Genomic DNA, 20117 nt, shown 5'->3' on the forward strand with positions numbered 1-20117 from the left:
ATGCATATAAGGGTAGTTGTTAGAAATTATTAAACTCAGTGAACAAGGTACAGTGGTACCATGACTTGTGAGTGCCCCAACTTATGAGTTTTCCGAGTTACGAGCCATCGCTCAGTCGATTTTTTGCTTTGAGTTGTGAGCCAAAATCTGAGTCAGAAGCAAGCTTCAGATATGCTGCCACTAGTTGGCTGTATTTCTGATGTCAAATACAACTCTGTACCCAGAGGAATGTCAGGTACTTCGTCCATCCCACATGCTCTTCCAAGACATAACTGGAAGGATAATACTCCCACACGAATCCCAGATTGCAGTGAGGCACCTCACTCATATAAATACAGGGAAGGGGTGACCTATATTTCAACCACCAGAGTTTTTTCCAGAAACATTAAAGAAGGTCTCCGTGATATTTACCTGCCTCACAGAGGTTCCTTCGTTGTGTGAAGTAGTGATGGTGGTGGGTGGAGTAGTGATGGTGGTGGGTGGAGTAGTGATGGTGGTGGGTGGAGTAGTGATGGTGGTGGGTGGAGTAGTGATGGTGGTGGGTGGAGTAGTGATGATGGTGGGTGGAGTAGTGATGATGGTGGGTGGAGTAGTGATGATGGTGGGTGGAATAGTGATGCTGGTGGGTGGAGCAGTGATGGTGGTAGGTGGAGTAGTGATGGTGGTGGGTGGGGTAGTGATGGTGGTGGGTTGAGTAGTGATGGTGGTGGGTGAAGTAGTGATGGTGGTGGGTGGAGTAGTGGTGGTGGGTGGGGCAGTGATGGTGGTGGGTGGAGTAGTGATGGTGGTGGGTGGAGTAGTGATGGTGGTGGGTGGAGTAGTGATGGTGGTGGGTGGAGTAGTGATGGTGGTGGGTGGAGCAGTGATGGTGGTAGGTGGAGTAGTGATGGTGGTGGGTGGGGTAGTGATGGTGGTGGGTTGAGTAGTGATGGTGGTGGGTGAAGTAGTGATGGTGGTGGGTGGAGTAGTGATGGTGGTGGGTAGAGTAGTGATGGTGGTGGGTGGAGTAGTGATGGTGGTGGGTGGAGTAGTGATGATGGTGGGTGGAGTAGTGATGGTGGTGGGTGGAGTAGTGATGGTGGTGGGTGAAGTAGTGATGGTGGTGGGTAGTGACGGTGGTGGGAGGAGTAGTGATGGTGGTGGGTGGAGTAGTGATGGTGGTGGGTGGAGTAGTGATGGTGGTGGGTGGAGTAGTGATGGTGGTGGGTGGAGAAGTGACAGTGGTGGGTGGAGTAGTGATGGTGGTGGGTGGAGTAGTGATGGTGGTGGGTGGAGTAGTGACAGTGGTGGGTGGAGTAGTGATGGTGGTGAGTAGTGACAGTGGTGGGTGGAGTAGTGATGGTGGTGGGTGGAGTAGTGATAGTGGTGGGTGGAGTAGTGATGGTGATGGGTGGAGTAGTGATGGTGGTGGGTGGAGTAGTGATGGTGGTGGGTGGAGTAGTGATGGTGGTGGGTGGAGTAGTGATGGTGGTGGGTGGAGTAGTGATGGTGGTGGGTGGAGCAGTGATGGTGGTGGGTGTAGTAGTGATGGTCGTGTGTGGGGTAGTGATGGTGGTGGGTGGAGTAGTGATGGTGGTGGGTGGAGTAGTAATGGTGGGTGGAGTAGTGATGATGGTGGGTGGAGTAGTGATGATGGTGGGTGGAGTGGTGATGGTGGTGGGTGGAGTGGTGATGGTGGTGGGTGGAGTAGTGATGGTGGTGCATGGAGTAGTGATGGTGGGTGGAGTAGTGATGGTGGTGGGTGGAGTAGTGATGGTGGTGGGTGGAGTAGTGATGGTGGTGGGTGGAGCAGTGATGGTGGTGGGTGGAGCAGTGATGGCGGTGGGTAGAGCAGTGATGGTGGTGGGTGGAGTAGTGATGGTGGTGGGTGGAGTAGTTATGGTGGTGGGTGGAGTAGTGATGGTGTGATGTAGTTCAGCTGGGCTTGTGAGGTCTCTGGGGAGACCTAATTTAACCAATTATATGGTCACACCTTGCCTTGGCAAACGTCTGTCAGCCACGCCCACGTCTGAGGTCTTTTGTTCTTGACGGCGTCAGACCTAGGCATCAGGTCACACACGTGGTTGTGGGGGGTGTTCTCGGGACAATATAAGCCCAAGGAACAGCTGAGCAGAGGAGATTCGAGCGGAGCTCTGGCCTGGGAGCAGAGCTGAGCTGGAGAGTCTCGGGAGGAGAGACTGTTGGAGACATTGGGCAGAGTACTGGCTTGGTGCAGTACTCGTGCTGTGTAGGTCTTGGGACCTGTGGCTTAGTTCCTGTAGTGAACTGTCCTCTGTACTATATTGTAAGTTATACTCATTTTCGTCAAGCTTATTGTGTTCCCTGTCTCACTGCTTATGTGTACCACCCCATCTGTCTAAACCACAATAATGTTCTCCTGTTCCCAAATATATTATTGCACAAGGACTTAATAATAAACTGTTTGAGTAGAATAGTAATATTCACTGTCCCCATTATTTATTCTTATTTCCATTTATTTATGTTTAGTTAAAGTAGTGAGAGGGTGAGTAGTGTTGTGGGTAGAGTAATGAGAGGTGAAGGTGTAGTCACCAGTGACCTCACATTACCTACCAACCTCCACACTCGTCCCTCCTACTGCCTCACCTGTCACCTACCTACTGACTCCCTCCGCTTACCCCCATATTCCCCAATTATTCTTACGTTCCAATACCCCCCCTACATGACATGGTGGCAGCGGTGGGATTCTTATTATTTTTATAATAGGAATCAGTCCCATGTGCCTTTTTGACTGCTCGGTTATACTTATGTTATGCTACCATTTTTTTCCCTTGTGTGTGTAAAGCTGAAGTAAATATCTGTATGATATTATAATCCTAGTGACCTTAACTGACCTTTTTTTTACAAGGTGGGTCTGAGTAATTGTGTGGTTGTATTATTATATTTGGTGGAGTTGGTTGTTGGTTTGAGATAAATGGTGGAGAATATCAGAGTTTGGGTGAGACTTTTGGGGGAAGCAATTACTGGCCGAAATTGAATATTTACAGAGGAATGAGAAGTCACCCAGCCCGCCTTGGAAGACTCACCCACAACTGTCACCCATTGAAGAGTTGCCTATGATTGTTATCCACCTGATGTGCCCAGTCACCCAGCTGATGTGCCCCAGTAGATGTATTGCTGCCCTGGTCTGTCATCCAGTGTAGTGGGTGTCTGTCTGCGTCACCCAGCCTCTGTGACCATCACCTGCGGACCGCCAGTTACCTGCAGTTGCAAGGGATGGGTGACCGCACCTGCTGTTGATGATCTGAAGTGACCTCACCTCACCTCGAGCAACTGACCATAGCCTGCCACTGCTGATGTTGGCTGCTGTGATGCTGCTGAGATGCTGTAGCCGTGCTGCGATGCTGTGGCTGTGCTGAGATGCTGTAGCCGTGCTGCGATGCTGTGGTCATGCTGAGATGCTGTAGCCATGCTGCGATGCTGTGGCCGTGCTGAGATGCTGTAGCCATGCTGCGATGCTGTGGCCGTGCTGTGTGCTGCTGTGATATGGCCGTGCTGTGATGTTGAGATGCTGCGGCCGTGCTGTGATGTTGAGATACTGCAGCCGTGCTGTGATGCTGAGATGCTGGGACCGTGCTGTGATGCTGTAGCCATGCTGCGATGCTGTGGCCGGGCTGTGTGCTGCTGTGATACGGCTGTGCTGTGATGATGAATATGCTGTGGCCGTGCTGTGATGCTGCGATGCTACCTAGCTCAAGAGAAGGAGATGGCGGTGATATTGCAGTGGTGTGTGAGGGATTCTGGCTGGTGTGCCAAGGACAGGAGAATCTACTATGAAGGAGTTGCCATCCTCGGAGATGTGGAAGGACGTGAGCTGCGGAGATGGACTCCAGCTGCTGGGACCAGCCTGCTTTCAAGGGCGGTATGGAGGTGTATCCTGCCTTGCTGGTCGACCTGTACAACCAGTATGCGGGGATGTCCTGCCAGCCATGAGAGACAATTGAGAGTGTGAGATGTCCCCAGCCTACTTTGACTTGCCAGAAGTGTTAGTGTTACCTGTGTGAAATAAGGTGACCTTGAATACGGTCCAGTGATTATGGCCGCCTTGTTTTATGAGGCCAGTGAAACCTAGTAATGGCATAGGATAATAGAGGGTCTTAGCTGCGATGCCTGCCCTGTTTCGATTTTCAGATGTTGTAGTGTGCATGTGAAGTGTGCTGAAAATGCGACCTTGGTGGTCATGAAGTGGTCCAGTTGCAGTTACTTGAAAGAATGCAACCCGTTGGAGCAGTTTTCCATGCCAAAGAAGCCTAGAGAGGTTTGGCCCAATGGTTAACGTGCGAGGGTGACTAGCATTGGCTAGTGCATTTCTAGTAGAAGTAGGGAAGGCACTGGAGCCCGATATTTAGTTTTAAGGAGAAATGACGGGTAAGGAGGCTTTGCACCAGAGAGCAACTATTATGCTGGTCAACTGCCAGGTGTACTGATTACGCTGCCTTGTGGTAGATGAGAAGGTTGAGGGAAATATATGTAGTTGAATAATTTTGTATTATGTTATGTATAATTTTGTCTTTGTATTGTAATAGAATTAAGGGGTTAGGATTAAAATAGTCTAATAACTTAGGACAAATTGTCCTAGTTCTCAGATATTTTAAATTGAGGGAGAAAGGGGGATGTGATGTAGTTCAGCTGGGCTTGTGAGGTCTCTGAGGAGACCTAATTTAACCAATTATATGGTCACACCTTGCCTTGGCAAACGTCTGTCAGCCACACCCACGTCTGAGGTCTTTTGTTCTTGACGGCGTCAGACCTAGGCGTCAGGTCATACACGTGGTTGTGGGGGGTGCTCTCGGGACAATATAAGCCCAAGGAACAGCTGAGCAGAGGAGATTCGAGCGAAGCTCTGGCCTGTGAGCAGAGCTGAGCTGGAGAGTCTCGGGATGAGAGACTGTTGGAGACATTGGGCAGAGTACTGGCTTGGAGCAGTACTCGTGCTGTGTAGGTCTTGGGACCTGTGGCTTAGTTCCTGTAGTGAATTGTCCTCTGTACTATATTGTAAGTTACATTCATTTTCGTCAAGTTGATTGTGTTCCCTGTCTCACTGCTTATATGTACCCCCCGATTTGTCTAAACCACAATAATGTTCTCCTGTTCCCAAATATATTATTGTACAAAGACTTAATAATAAACTGTGTTTGAGTAGAATAGTAATATTCACTGTCCCCGTTATTTGCTATTTTATTCATTATTTTATTTCATGTAGTGAGAGGGTGAGTAGTGTGGTGAGTAATGAGAGGTGAAGGTGTAGTCACCAGTGACCTCACATTACCTACCAACCTCCACACTCGTCCCTCCTACTGCCTCGCCTGTCGCCTACCTACTGACTCCCTCTGCTTACCCCCATATTCCCCAATTATTCTTACGTTCCAATACCCCCCCCTACATGACAATGGTGGTGGGTGGAGCAGTGATGGTGGTGGGTGGAGTAGTGATGGTGTGTGGGGTAGTGATGGTGGTGGGTGGAGTAGTGATGGTGGTGGGTGGATTAGTAATGGTGGGTGGAGTAGTGATGGTGGGTGGAGTAGTGATGATGGTGGGTGTAGTAGTGATGGTGGTGGGTGGAGTAGTGATGGTGGTGGGTGGAGTAGTGATGGTGGTGGGTGGAGTAGTGATGGTGGTGGGTGGGGTAGTGATGGTGGTGGGTGGGGTAGTGATGGTGGTGGGTGGGGTAGTGATGGTGGTGGGTGGAGTAGTGATGGTGGTGGGTGGAGTAGTGATGGTGGTGGGTGGAGTAGTGATGGTGGTGGGTGGAGTAGTGATGGTGGTGGGTGGAGTAGTGATGGTGGTGGGTGGAGTAGTGATGGTGGTGGGTGTAGTGATGGTGGTGGGTGGAGTAGTGATGGTGGTGCTTGAAGTAGTGATGGTGGTGGGTGGAGTAGTGATGGTGGTGGGTGGCCTGCCGGTTTCCCTGAATCCCTTCATAAATGTTACCTTGCTCATACTCCAACAGCACGTCAAGTCCTAAAAACCACTTGTCTCCATTTCCTCCTGTCTAACGCGCTCATGCATGCTTGCTGGAAGTCCAAGTCCCTCGCACACAAAACCTCCTTTACCCCCTCCCTCCAGTCTTTCCTAGGCCGACCCCTGCTCTGCCTTCCCTCCACTACAGATTTATACACTCTTGAAGTCATTCTAACTCCTTCCACCCTCTCTACATGTCCAAAGCACCTCAACAACCTCAGTCCTCTGGATAATAGTTTTGGTAATCCCACACTTCCTCCTAATTTCCAAACTACAAAGTCTCTGCATTATATTCGCGCAACACATTGCCCTCAGACATGACATCTCCACTGCCTCCAGCCTTCTCCTTGTTGCAACATCCATCACCCATGCTTCACACCCATACAAAAGCCTTGGTATAACTATACTCTCAAACATTTCCCTCTCTGCTTCAATGGACAAAGTTCTCCACAGACTCCTCAGTGCACCGCTCACCCTTTTCCCCTCATCAATTCTATGACTCACTTCATCCTTCATAGACCCATCCGCTGACACATCCACTCCTAAATATCTAAATACATTCACCTCCTCCATACTCTCTCCCTCCAATCTGATATCCAATATTTTGTCACCTAATTTTTTTGTTTTCCTCATCACCTTACTCTTTCCTATATTTACTTTTAATTTTCTTCTTTACATACCTTACCAACCTCTGAAAGTTTGCTTCAGATTCTCCCAAGAGCACAGTGTCATCAGCAAAGAGCAACTGTGACAACTCCCACTTTGTGTTAGATTCTTTATTTTTTAACCCCACAACTCTTGCCAACACCCGAGCATTCACTTCTCTTACTACCCCATCAATAAATATATTGAATAACCACGGTGACATCACACATCCTTGTCTAAGGTCTACTTTTACTGGGAAATAATCTCCCTCTCTCCTACATACTCTAACCCGAGTCTCACTATCCTCATAAAAATTCTTCAATATTTTCAGTAACCTACCTCCTATTCCATACATTTGCAACATCTGCCACATTGCCCCCCTATCCACCCTGTCATACACCTTTTCCAAATCCATAAATGCCACAAAAACCTCTTTACCCTTATCTAAATACTGTTCACCTATATGTTTCACTGTAAACACCTGGTCCACACACCCCCTACCTTTCCTAAAGCCTCCTTGTTCATCTGCTATCCTATTCTCCGTCTTACTCTTAATTCTTTCAATTATAACTCTACCATACACTTTACCAGGTATACTCAACAGACTTATCCCCTATAATTTTTGCACTCTCTTTTATCCCCTTTGCCTTTATACAAAGGAACTATGCATGCTCTCTGCCAATCCCTAGGTACCTTACCCTCTTCCATACATTTATTAAATAATAGCCCAACCACTCCAAAACTATATCCCTACCTGCTTTTAACATTTCTATCTTTATCTCATCAATCCCAGCTGCCTTACCCCCTTTCATTCTACCCACTACCTCACGAACTTCCCCCACACTCACACTGCCTCACGAACTTCCCCCACACTCACAACTGGCTCTTCCTCACTCCTACAAGATGTTATTCCTCCTTGACTTATACGCGAAATCACAGCTTCCGTATTATTACTATTATTATTATTACTATTACTATTATTATTACTATGATTATCATTATTATTATTATTATTATTATTATTACTATTATTATTACTATTATTATTATTACTATTAATATTATTATTATTATTACTATTATTATTATTACAGTGTCATTGTTGACGACAACAACAGTGTGGCTGATGCACCTTGATGGCGACAGTGTCGCCATTGATGGTGTCAGTGGCGATGATGACGGACCCAGCAACGCCAGCGACACGATACCTGGACAGTTCTGCTGCTCCAGCCTTCAGGCTGCTGCCGCTGGGCTCCGGTTCAGGGTCCATCTTCACCTGGCGACAGAGAAATACACATTTGTCAGGGCTAGGGGCCCTTATTTCAGCATGATAGTGTACTCTGGAGTACAACAGTGGGTGTTCAGCATGATAGTGTACTCTGGAGTACAACACTGGGTGTTCAGCATGATAGTGTACTCTGGAGTACAACACTGCGTGTTCAGCATGATAGTGTACTCTGGAGTACAACAGTGCATGTTCAGTATGACACAATGTACTCTAGAGTACATTGGGTGTTCGTGCTGTAAGTCATGATGAAGATCATGTCCAGTAAACTTAAGATCAACTTAAGATCAATAAGACAATAACAGTGTAAGTAATTACGTGTATATATATATGGGCACATAGGTAAGTGGAATTTTGATGTGTAAATTTAGAAGTGTAATTTACAAGTTTACATTGAGTATAAGCATACTGAGTATTCTATTAGTTCATGCTATGTGGCTTTAACCCTGAAACTGTCCAAATGTAGATGTACGTTCATGTGTGCAATGCTCTGAACGTAGATCTACGTCCTTCTTATATTTGAAAGCATGTAAAATAATACGTACATCTATGTTCAGAGCGCTATGCACGTCAACGTACATCTACGTTTGGAGCGCTATGCACGTAAACGTACATCTACGTTTGGAGCGCTATGCATGCGAACGTACATCTACGTTTGGAGCGCTACGCATGCGAACGTACATCTACGTTTGGACAGTTTAAGGGTTAATAAGTTAGATAAATTACATATGTATTTATGATGGGCTGGGACAGGTTAAGGAGATAACATGTTTTTTAACTGTACAGCAGACCCCCGCCTTACGATATTAATCTGTTCCTGAGAGCTCATCGTAAGGCAAAATTATCATTAGCCAAATTAATTTTCCCCATAAGAAATAATGGAAATCAAATTAATCCGTTCCTGAAACCCCAAAGTATGAAAAAAAATTTTTTTACCACATGAAATATTAATTTTAATACACACAAACTGAAGAAGACATACACAATTACTACTCTACTAAGAATAGAATACATGACACTTACCTTTATTGAAGATCTGGTGATGAATGATGGGATGGGAGGAGGGGAGAGTGTGGAAGTTATTGTTTAGAAGGGGAATCCCCTTCCATTAGGACTTGAGGTAGCAAGTCCTTTTCCGGGGTTACTTCCCTTCTTCTTTTAATCCCACTAGGACCAGCTTGAGTCACTGGACCTCTGTCGCACAACACATCTGTCCATAGAGCTCTGTACCTCCCATTCCTGTAAGACTTTCCTAAAATAGGCTGTAACATTGTCATTGTACAGGTTGCCAACATGGCTTGCAGTAGCTGTGTCAGGGTGATTTTCATCCATAAAGGTTTGCAGTTCAACCCACTTTGCACAAAATTTCCTTAATCTCTTTTTTCAATTCCATACTAATTCTCGCCCTTTTTACCACAGGGATGGCACTAGAAGCTTTCTTGGGGTCCATGGTGACTTATTTTGCAGTTACAAGCACTAAAAACACAGGGATAATGTGAAATGTACCGAATGTATGAGTAGATGCGACCGCACTGGCTGGCTTGTAAACACTGGCGCTGAGGCCACACATGGGACGCGTCCCGGACGAATCACGTAAGGCAAGTTTTTTATCGTGAGGTGAGGCAAAATTTTTGAGTTCAAATGCTTCGTATGGCGGATTTAATGTAACGCAAAGCGTTCGTAAAGCGGGGGTCCACCGTAGTTTTAAAAATGCTGAGTCAGTGGTTCTAGAGATTTCTGGCAGACAGCTCCAGATTTTGGGCCCTTTTATGTACATTCAGATTTTGAACAGATTTAGTCTGACACGGGGAATATCATAGAGGTTTTTGTGCATAGTATTATGTCTAATGATGCCAGGGACCCTCACATAGATATGAGGGACCCTCATATACATCTACACTGATGCCAGGGACCCTCACATAGATATGAGGGACCCTCATATACATCTATACTGATGCCAGGGACCCTCACACAGATATGAGGGGACCCTCATATACATCTATACTGATGCCAGGGACCCTCACACAGATATGAGGGGACCCTCATATACATCTATACTGATGCCAGGGACCTTCACACAGATATGAGGGGACCCTCATATACATCTATACTGATGCCAGGGACCTTCACACAGATATGAGGGACCCTCATATACATCTATACTGATGCCAGGGACCTTCACATAGATATAAGGGACCCTCATATACATCTATACTGATGCCAGGGACCTTCACATAGATATGAGGGACCCTCATATACATCTTTACTAATGCCAAGGTCCTTCTATTTTAGTGTGAATAAATCTAGTGAGAAAGCTGGTAGGCCTACATATGAAAGAATGGGTCTATGTGGTCAGTGTGCGCAGTATAAAAAAAAATCCTGTAGCACACATTGCGTAATGAGAAAAAAAAAAACTTTGACCGTGTTTTTGGAATAAAACAGTGATTTTGTGCTGTATTTTCGTATGTTATTTATTGTTGTATTCTAGTTTTCTTGGTCTCATTTTATAGAATGGAAGACATATTACAGAAATTGAGATGATTTTGATTGATTTTACAAAGAAAAGTACCTTGAAATTGAGCGCAAAGTAGCAGAAATGTTCAATTTTTATCAAAGTTCAATAGTAAACAAATCATGCCAAGCGTCCAATACACGTCAACTGGTGAGTCTAATATTCTTTCACAAGTGCGCTGATATTATTTATACCATTTCTACACTAATGCAGTAGTCTGCATAACAGTAAATCTTCTATTTTTTGTAAGAATAAAAATTCAAAGTGGGAAGCCAAAGAAATATAAGAGGGACCTGGGAATGTGACTAACGAACAGAGAACTTGTTATTTTAGTTCCAGGAATGTCTTTTTTGTTTATTCTGGATCCTATTCGGAAATTGGCATCTTTTGAAATCTGTGTGAAATTGGCAAAATTGCTAAATTCTGACCACTTTATTAGATAGTTGAAATTGGTAAATGGGTGGTTTCTTGTAATCATTCGATAGAAAAAATGGAGTTCTAGCGAAATAGTTATGATTTTTGTCGACTAGTACATTAGAATTGGCCGAAAATAGGGCTCAAAGTGGGCAAAACCACCGATGTGTAAACATCGTCGAGATCGCTAACTTCGCAAGAGCATACTTCCATAAGTTTTCCATCAAATTTCATACTTCTGGTGTCATTATGATCAGGAAAAGATTCTCTATTTTTTCATAAGAAAAAATAATTTTTTTTTTTGAAATTTGACCGACCCTGAGAACGAGTCTCGGAGAGAGCCTGTCGACCCTCAAAGGGTTAAGGAGGCCTGGGGAGGCCTGAGGACATGACTAATGAACAGAGGAAATGCTATTTTAGTACCAATAATGTCTACACTCTTTACTATAGACCTTTCTTAAAATTTTGCCGATTTCTTGTACTCAATCAACAAAACGGAAGAAGCAACAATATAGTACTAAAATAGACCTCAAAGAGGGCAAAATCACTAACTTGTCCAAAATTTACCAAACTCCGACCACTTTATTGGATAGCTGATAACTGAGAAGGCGATTTCTTGTGCTCAATCCATAGAGCGGAAGCATTACCAGGGAAATAGCCAAGAATCCGGCAGAATTGAGTACCAGAATTGGCCTAAAATAGGCCTCGAAGTGGGCAAAATCGCTGGTTCCCAAGCCACGCTCCCAGATCACTAACTTTACACCAGTGTAATACTGCAAGTTTACAGTGACAGATAACAGTGAATGCTAACAGTGAATGCTAACAGCGATGGCTAACAGTGAAGGATACCAGTGAATGCTAACAGTGAAGGTTAACAGTGAATGCTAACAGTGAAGGTTAACAGTAAAAGTTAACAGTGAAGATTAACAGTGACAATAACAGAAATACTAACCTGCGGTGAAGACTTGCCCTTACGGGTCAACCTGGCGACCAGTTGCTCTGCTCGGTGAAGATACTGCGCTGTTTTGCGCTTCACTGCTTCCCTGCGACTCTTGTCACTGTCACCTGCAGTGAACAACCTCAATGTTACACAGTTGCTGATATTGTTACAAGACACTGTTACACTGCTGTTACAGTTACACTACTGCTACACTGCTGTTACTGTTACACTGTTGTTACTGTTACACTGCTGTTACTGTTACACTGCTGTTACTGTTACACTGCTGTCACTGTTACACTGCTGTTACTATTACACTGCTGCTACTGTTACACTGTTTCTACTGTTACACTGCTGCTACTGTTACACTGCTGCTACTGTTACACTGCTGCTACTATTACACTGTTGGTACAGTTACAATGTTGCTACTGTTATGCTGCTGCTGCTGTTACTCTCCTGCTGTTACACTGTTCCTACTGTTACACTGCTGCTACTATTACACTGCTGCTACTGTTACACTGTTGCTACTGTTACACTGTTGCTACTGTTATGCTGCTGCTACTGTTACACTGTTGTTACTGTTGCTACTGTTATGCTGCTGCTACTGTTACTCTGCTGCTACTGTTACACTGCTGCTGTTACACTGTTGCTATTGTTACACTGTTGCTGTTACACTGTTGCTACTATTGTTACTGTTACACTACTGCTACTGCTACACTGCTGTTACTGTTACAATGTTGTTACTGTTACACTTCTGTTACCATTACACTGTTGCTACTATTACACTGCTGCTACTGTTACACTGTTTCTACTGTTACTCTCCTGCTACTGTTACACTGTTGCTGTTACACTGTTCCTACTGTTACACTACTGCTACTGTTACACTGCTGCTGTTACACTGCTGCTACTGTTACACTGCTGCTAGTTACACTATTGCTACTGTTATGCTGCTGCTACTGTTACACTATTACTGTTGCTACTGTTACACTGCTGCTACTGCTACACTGTTGCTACTGTTATGCTGCTGCTACTGTTACACTGTTGTTACTGTTGCTACTGTTACACTGTTGCTACTGTTACACTGTTGCTACTGTTATGCTGCTGCTACTGTTACACTGTTGCTACTGTTACACTGTTGCTACTGTTACACAGCTGCTACTGCTACACTGTTGCTACTGTTATGCTGCTGCTACTGTTGCTCTGCTGCTACTGTTACACTGTTGCTATTGTTACACTGTTGCTGTTACACTGTTGCTACTATTACACTACTGTTACCATTACACTACTGCTACTGCTACACTGTTGTTACTGTTACACTGTTGTTACTGTTACACTTCTGTTACTATTACACTGTTGCTACTATTACACTGCTGCTGTTACACTGTTTCTACTGTTACTCTCCTGCTACTGTTACACTGTTGCTGTTACACTGTTCCTACTGTTACACTACTGCTACTGTTTCACTGCTGCTACTGTTACACTGTTGCTACTGTTACACTGTTGCTGTTACACTGCTGCTGTAGTTACACTGTTGCTACTGTTACACTGTTGCTATGGTTACACTGCTGCTACTGTTACACTGTTGCTACTGTTACACTACTGCTACTGTTATGCTGCTGCTACTCTTACACTGTTGCTACTGTTACACTGTTGGTACAGTTACAATGTTGCTACAGTGATAGTTAACACTGGCCAGTGTTAGTTAGCACTAGCTAGTGGTAGTTAACATCAGCTAGTGGCAGTTAACACTGGCCAGTGGCAGTTAACACTGGCCAGTGTTAGTTAACACTGGTGTTAGGTTAATTACCTTGTTTCAGCTGATCCTCTCGGCCATTGGCAGCTTAGTAACAAAGAAAATAGGCTGTGAAATTGTTAAAATAGGCTGAGGAATTAACAATAGGTACTGGAGGGTTGCTCCTGTTCCTTGGATCAAGAGGTCTTATGAATTATCATTATTATTAGTAGTAGTAGTAGTAGTATCCTAGGATAGGCCTAGCCTGCTCCTAGGCATACCTGTCAGTGGTCCCTGACAGCCTACCAGTGTCAGCATAGTTGCTGATCCACTGTGTATGTATATGTTATCTGAGTATCATAGTTAGTACCATCCATATGTTTTACATAGTTGACCCCTTTGCTAGGCTCAGTGGCTAGCATGTGTGACGTCACGTGATGCTGCATGTGAGCGTGAGATGCGCTGTCCCTTTCTCACTTCACGCGTAGACCTACAGGCAACAGGACAGGCTAGGCTGGGCTCCCCTCCTCACACTCTAATATAAGTTTTACCAACCAGCAAGTGTGCTTAACTCCAACCATCATATCTCCATGAACCCTCTCAACACCAGCTACACTGGCTGTTGTCCATGCAGGGGGTAGGCCTAACTTATTCCTTGATTAGTGAAGGCAGATCTGCCTTCACTAATCAATTTTTGGCCTTTCCATTGCCATATCTTGCATCTGTGTGGCAACCATGGCAACCACGATGCACGCGACTGATGCCACCAGTGGCAAGAGAAACTTAAAGCGATCGATTCGTGGCGTTATAGAGAAAATTGAGGCTTTGGACGAGCTGGAAAGTGGCGGCGCCAGACCTTAAAGAAGTGCCAGTTTTTCCCTTAAAAAGAATGAGGGAAATATACATTTCTGTGCAATGAACAACCCAGGTGTTCATTGTGATCTGACAAGAACAACACATGGATAACAACAGCCTGATCAAACTGTGCAATTATTGATTTGAACAAACCAGAATAGTGAACCATTTACTTGTACAGTGGACCCCCGCATAGCGATATTAATCCGTGCAAGAGAGCTCATTGTTATGCGAAATTATCGTTATGCGAATGAATTTTCCCCATAAGAAATAATGGAAATCAAATTAATCCGTGCAAGACACCCCAAAGTATGAAAAAAAAAAATTTTTACCACATGAAATATTAATTTTAATACACACAAACTGAAAAAGGCATGCACACTTACATGACACTTACTTTTATTGAAGATCTGGTGATGATTGATGGGATGGGAGGAGGAGTGTTAGTGTTTAGAAGGGGAATCCCCTTCCATTAAGACTTGAGGTGTCAAGTCCTTTTCTGGGGTTACTTCCCTTCTTCTTTTAATGCCACTAGGATCAGCTTCAGAGTCACTGGAGTTTTGTCGCACAACATATCTGTCCATAGTGGCCTGTACCTCTCGTTCCTTTATGACTTCCCTAAAGTGTTTCACAACATTGTCAGTGTACAGGTTGCCAACACGGCTTGCAATAGCTGTGTGAGGGTGATTTTCATCCATGAAGGTTTGCACTTCAAGCCACTTTGCACAGATTTCCTTAATCTTTGTAGTAGGCAATTTCTTCAATTTCTCTCTCCCCTCCTTCGAACCAGTTTCCTCAGGTCTGGCCTCTTGCTGTTGAAGCTGATCTATCAGCTCATCAGTGGTTAGTTCTTCATTGTCCTCCTCCAACAACTCTTCCACATCATCCCCACTAACCTCCAACCCCAAGGACTTTCCCAATGCCATAATGGATTCCTCAACTGGCATAGGATTCTCAGGGTTAGCCTGAAACCCTTCAAAATCCCTTTTGTCTACACATTCTGGCCACAGTTTCTTCCAAGCAGAGTTCAAGGTCCTCTTAGTCACTCCCTCCCAAGCCTTACCTATAAGGTTTACACAATTGAGGATATTAAAGTGATCTCTCCAAAACTCTCTTGGAGTCAGTTGAGTTTCTGAGGTCACTACAAAGCACCTTTCAAACAGAGCTTTTGTGTACAGTTTTTTTGAAGTTTGCAATAACCTGCTGGTCCATGGGCTGCAGGAGAGGAGTGGTATTAGGAGGCAAAAACTTCACCTTAATGAATTTCATGTCCCCATAAAGTCGCTCTGCCACGTCTGTAGGATGACCAGGGGCATTGTCTAACACCAGGAGGCACTTAAGTTCTAATTTCTTTTCAGTTAGGTAATCTTTCACATTGGGGGCAAATGCATGGTGTAACCAGTCATAGAAAAAGTCCCTAGTGACCCATGCCTTACTGTTTGCCCTCCACAGCACACACAAATTTTCCTTGAGGACATTCTTTTGCCTGAACGGTCTGGGAGTTTCCGAGTGATACACTAATAAAGGCTTCACTTTGCATTCACCACCAGCATTGGAACACATCAACAGAGTAAACCTGTCTTTCATAGGCTTATGTCCTGGGAGTGCCTTTTCCTCCTGAGTAATGTAGGTCCTGCTTGGCATTTTCTTCCAAAACAGGCCTGTTTCATCACAATTAAACACTTGTTCAGGTTTCAGTCCTTCAGTTTCTATGTACTCCTTGAATTCCTGCACATATTTTTCAGCTGCTTTGTGGTCCGAACTGGCAGCCTCACCATGCCTTATCACACTATGTATGCCACTATGCCTCTTAAATCTCTCAAACCAACCTTTGCTGGCCTTAAATTCACTCACATCATCACTAGTTGCAGGCATTTTTTTAATTAAATCCTCATGCAACTTCCTAGCCTTTTCACTTATGATCACTTGAGAGATGCTATCTCCTGCTATCTGTTTCTCATTTATCCACACCAATAACAGTCTCTCAACATCTTCCATCACTTGCGATCTCTGTTTCGAAAACACAGTTAAACCTTTGGCAAGAACAGCTTCCTTGATTGCCTTTTTGTTGCCCACAATAGTAGCGATGGTTGATTGGGGTTTACTATACAACCTGGCCAGCTCGGAGACATGCACTCCACTTTCATACTTATCAATGATCTCTTTCTTCATCTCTATAGTAATTCTCACCCTTATTCCTGTAGGGTTGGCACTAGAAGCTTTCTTGGGGCCCATGGTCACTTATTTTGCAGATAAAATCACCAGAAACACTGTAATAATACGAAATGTTCCGATTGTATGCTTGGATGTTACCGCGGAGGCTGGCTGGTAAACAATGCCACCGGCGGAACATGTGAGGCTGGCTAAGGGCGCACATTAGACGCGTCTTGGACGAACAGCATTGAGCGGGTTTTTTAGCGGTATGCGAGGCAAAATCTTGGCGATAAAATGTAGCGGTATGCGGATTTAACGTTATGTGATGCCAATGGTATGCGGGGGTCCACTGTATCTTAATAAGGTCAACAAGGTAAGTTCTGTAGACAAGAGAGAGAGAGAGAGAGAGAGAGTGTGTGAGTGAGTGAGAGAGTGAGTGGGAGAGTGAGTGTGAGAGTGAGTGTGAGGGTGTGTGTGTTGGGGGGGGGGGGGGAAGAAGGCAGGGGTTAGTGATCAAGTCATGTCTGCAATCCAGACTAGAATTATCATGGGGAGTGCTAAACCCAGAGGGATTATACAGTGCCTGTGGAGGGGATGGAAGGTATTCAGTTTCAATTCAGGGACCTGGAGCACAGATCCAATTCCCTAGATCAAGAGCCTCTCACCAGCATTAAGGAACCTCCCTGGAAGGTCCCTATATCAATGGCCTCTCACCAGCATCAAGGAACCTCCCTGGAGGGTCCCTAGATCAAGGGCCCCTCACCAGCATCAAGGAACCTCCCTGGAGAGGAATCCAGACTAGAAATCTGCTGCCTCATTCCTAGTTACCTGAATTTCCACAGCTGTATCACACACGGAGACAGCTGCACTGTAGATCTCTGGTGGAGGTAATAGGATAGACCCCTACACAAGGCCCCAAAGTACAAAGACTGTGCATTCAATAATACATTTGAGGTACTTAGGTAGTGTTGGGGGTTGCTGTGGGCCATGTAACCTGTGATACCTGTACAAGTCAGGTGTAATCACCTGACTTGTACAGGTGAGGTATCTGTCATGAACCAGGCAGCAACAACAACAGCTGCTCCTATATCTTTGCCATCCCCTGGGCCTATCCAAACTCCAGTGATGGCCTAATTGCAAGTACTGTTGCAGCAACATATAAAGAACTTATAGTGACAAGACAAGTGATGGTGACGACAGTGAAATGGACCAAATGTGACCAAAAAAGGACGACCAGCATTCAAGTACTAGACCTGCTACCAGACACACAACCCGACAAGCGACGTTTTCCACTACACTGAAGTAACTGACCTCTTTCATCTGCACCAGTGTTCAATGGGAAGACAACACAGGAGAAAACCTAACAACAAAACTCCAAGTAAACTGACAGGTCTGTAGTGACGGTTTTTTCCCTCAGTGCCAAATGAGGGAAGGAAGTGAACATTTTAACATGGCTGACTGACACTGAAACACCAGCTGCTACCAGACGTACAACTAGCAAGCGGCGTTCTCAACTATACTGACAGTAACTGACCATCATATCAGCTGCACCAGCGTTAATGGGAGGGAAACACAGGAAACATTGCCAAATCTACAAAACAAACTCCAAGGAAACTGTCGGGCTATAGCGGCGGTTCTTTCCCTCAGTGTCGAGTGCAGGAAGGATGTTTTCTCAACAGCTGACCTTCATAGTAACTGACCAGTGTACATTGAGAGGGAAACATAGGAGAAAATGCCAAATCTAATGATAAAACTCCAAGGAATCTGTCAGGTGGCAGTGGCCATTTTTTCCCTCAGTGCTTTTAACCCTTTGAGGGTCGACAGGCCCTCTCCGAAACTCGTTCTCAGGGTCGGCCAAATTTAAAAAAATAAAAAAATTATTTTCTCTTATGAAAAGATAGAGAATCTTTTTCCGATCATAACGACACCAAAAGTTTGAAATTTGATAGAAAACTTACGGAATTATGCTCTCGCAAAGTTAGCGGTCTCGGCGATGTTTACGCATCGGCGATTTTGCCCACTTTGAGCCCCATTTTCGGCGAATTTCACTGTACTAGTCGACAAAAAACATGAATATTTCGCTAGAACTCTATTTTTTCTATCGAATGCGTGCAAGAAACCACCCATTTATAAATTCAACTATCCAGTACAGTGGTCAGAATTTAGCAATTTTGCCAATTTCACACAATTTTCAAAAGATGCCAATTTCCGAATAGGGTCCAGAATAAACAAGATAGACATTCCTGGCACTAAAATGACATTTCCTCTAGTCATTAGTCACGTCTCAAGGCCCCTCTTATATTCTTTTGCTTTCCACTTTGAATTTTTATTCTCACAAAAAATATAAGATTTACTGTTATGCAGACTACTGCATTAGTGTAAAAAATGGTATAAATATTATTGGTGCACTTGTGAAAGAATATTAGACTCACCAGTTGACGTGTATTGCACGCTTGGCACGATTTGTTTACTTTTGAAGTTTGGTAAAAATCGAACATTTCTGCTACTTTGAGCTCAATTTCAAGGCACCTTTCATTGTAAAACCAGTCAAAATCATCTCAATTTCTGTAATATGTCTTCCATTCTATAAAATTAGACCAAGAAAACTACAATAGAACAATAAATACCATACGAAAATACACTGCAAAGTCGCTGATTTATTAAAAAAAAATGGTAAAAAAAAATTTTTTCTCATTATGCACTGTGCTGCAGGATTTTTTTTAGACTGTGCACACTGACCACATAGACCCATTCTTTCATATGAAGGCCAACCAGCTTTCTCCCACTAGATTTGAGGCCGCTAGAATTTATGAGTACTAGTACGTCAAAAACCCCTACTCGTAAGACGTACTAGTACGACGAAAACCCTCAAAGGGTTAAAAATGGCTGAAACATCACCTCTATAATCAGAACCAGTCAACAACACAACACAGACCTGCTAAATGGGAATGATGAGGCTTTGGATGGATAACACCATTGTTTAAAACTTTATCCTGCTAGAATGGGAATAAGCTAGAAGTTTGATAGGTGAAGCCGGTCTGTGAAGTGAGTAGTGAAGGGGGTTCGTGAAGTAAGATAACAGGAAATCTACTAGTAATTAGTAGTGATAGCTAGAGTAGCTACTAGGCCATTGCTAGGTGATTGATAGCAATCAGTGGTTTCTTTTATTTAAAAAAAAAAAGGGAAGAAAACTTTTTGTTGTGAAGTAATAAAAAGAATGGCTGGAGTTAGAGGGATACAGGCTGCCATAATTATATTTATCTTTATCCTGCAAGTTAGAGGGATACAGGCTGCCATAATTATATTTATCTTTATCCTGCGAGTTAGAGGGATACAGGCTGCCATAATTATATTTATCTTTATCCTGCGAGTTAGAGGGATACAGGCTGCCATAATTATATTTATCTTTATCCTGTGAGTTAGAGGGATACAGGCTGCCATAATTATATTTATCTTTATCCTGTGAGTTAGAGGGATACAGGCTGCCATAATTATATTTATCTTTATCCTGTGAGTTAGAGGGATACAGGCTGCCATAATTATATTTATCTTTATCCTGTGAGTTAGAGGGATACAGGCTGCCATAATTATATTTATCTTCATC

The 20117-nt window shown here is 44.1% G+C and overlaps 1 protein-coding gene across 3 annotated transcripts in view; it reads right to left on the bottom strand.

Moving 5' to 3' along the window:
• Nucleotides 1-20117, bottom strand: part of LOC128701053 (ribosomal protein S6 kinase delta-1) — a 94067-nt gene that overhangs the window by 19861 nt on the left and 54089 nt on the right. For 2 of the 3 annotated variants that reach the window (XM_070080438.1, XM_070080435.1), the window contains 2 exons: nt 11788-11900; nt 7757-7900 (listed from right to left, as the gene is read on the bottom strand). In XM_070080438.1, the coding sequence (XP_069936539.1) occupies nt 7757-7900; nt 11788-11900 (257 nt within the window). Of the gene's footprint in view, nt 1-7756; nt 7901-11787; nt 11901-13579; nt 13613-20117 lie in introns of all 3 variants that reach the window. The other variant, XM_070080436.1, reaches the window with a different exon arrangement.

This window comes from Cherax quadricarinatus, unplaced genomic scaffold (assembly GCF_038502225.1).
Source record: "Cherax quadricarinatus isolate ZL_2023a unplaced genomic scaffold, ASM3850222v1 Contig446, whole genome shotgun sequence".
Classification (NCBI taxonomy): domain Eukaryota; kingdom Metazoa; phylum Arthropoda; class Malacostraca; order Decapoda; family Parastacidae; genus Cherax; species Cherax quadricarinatus.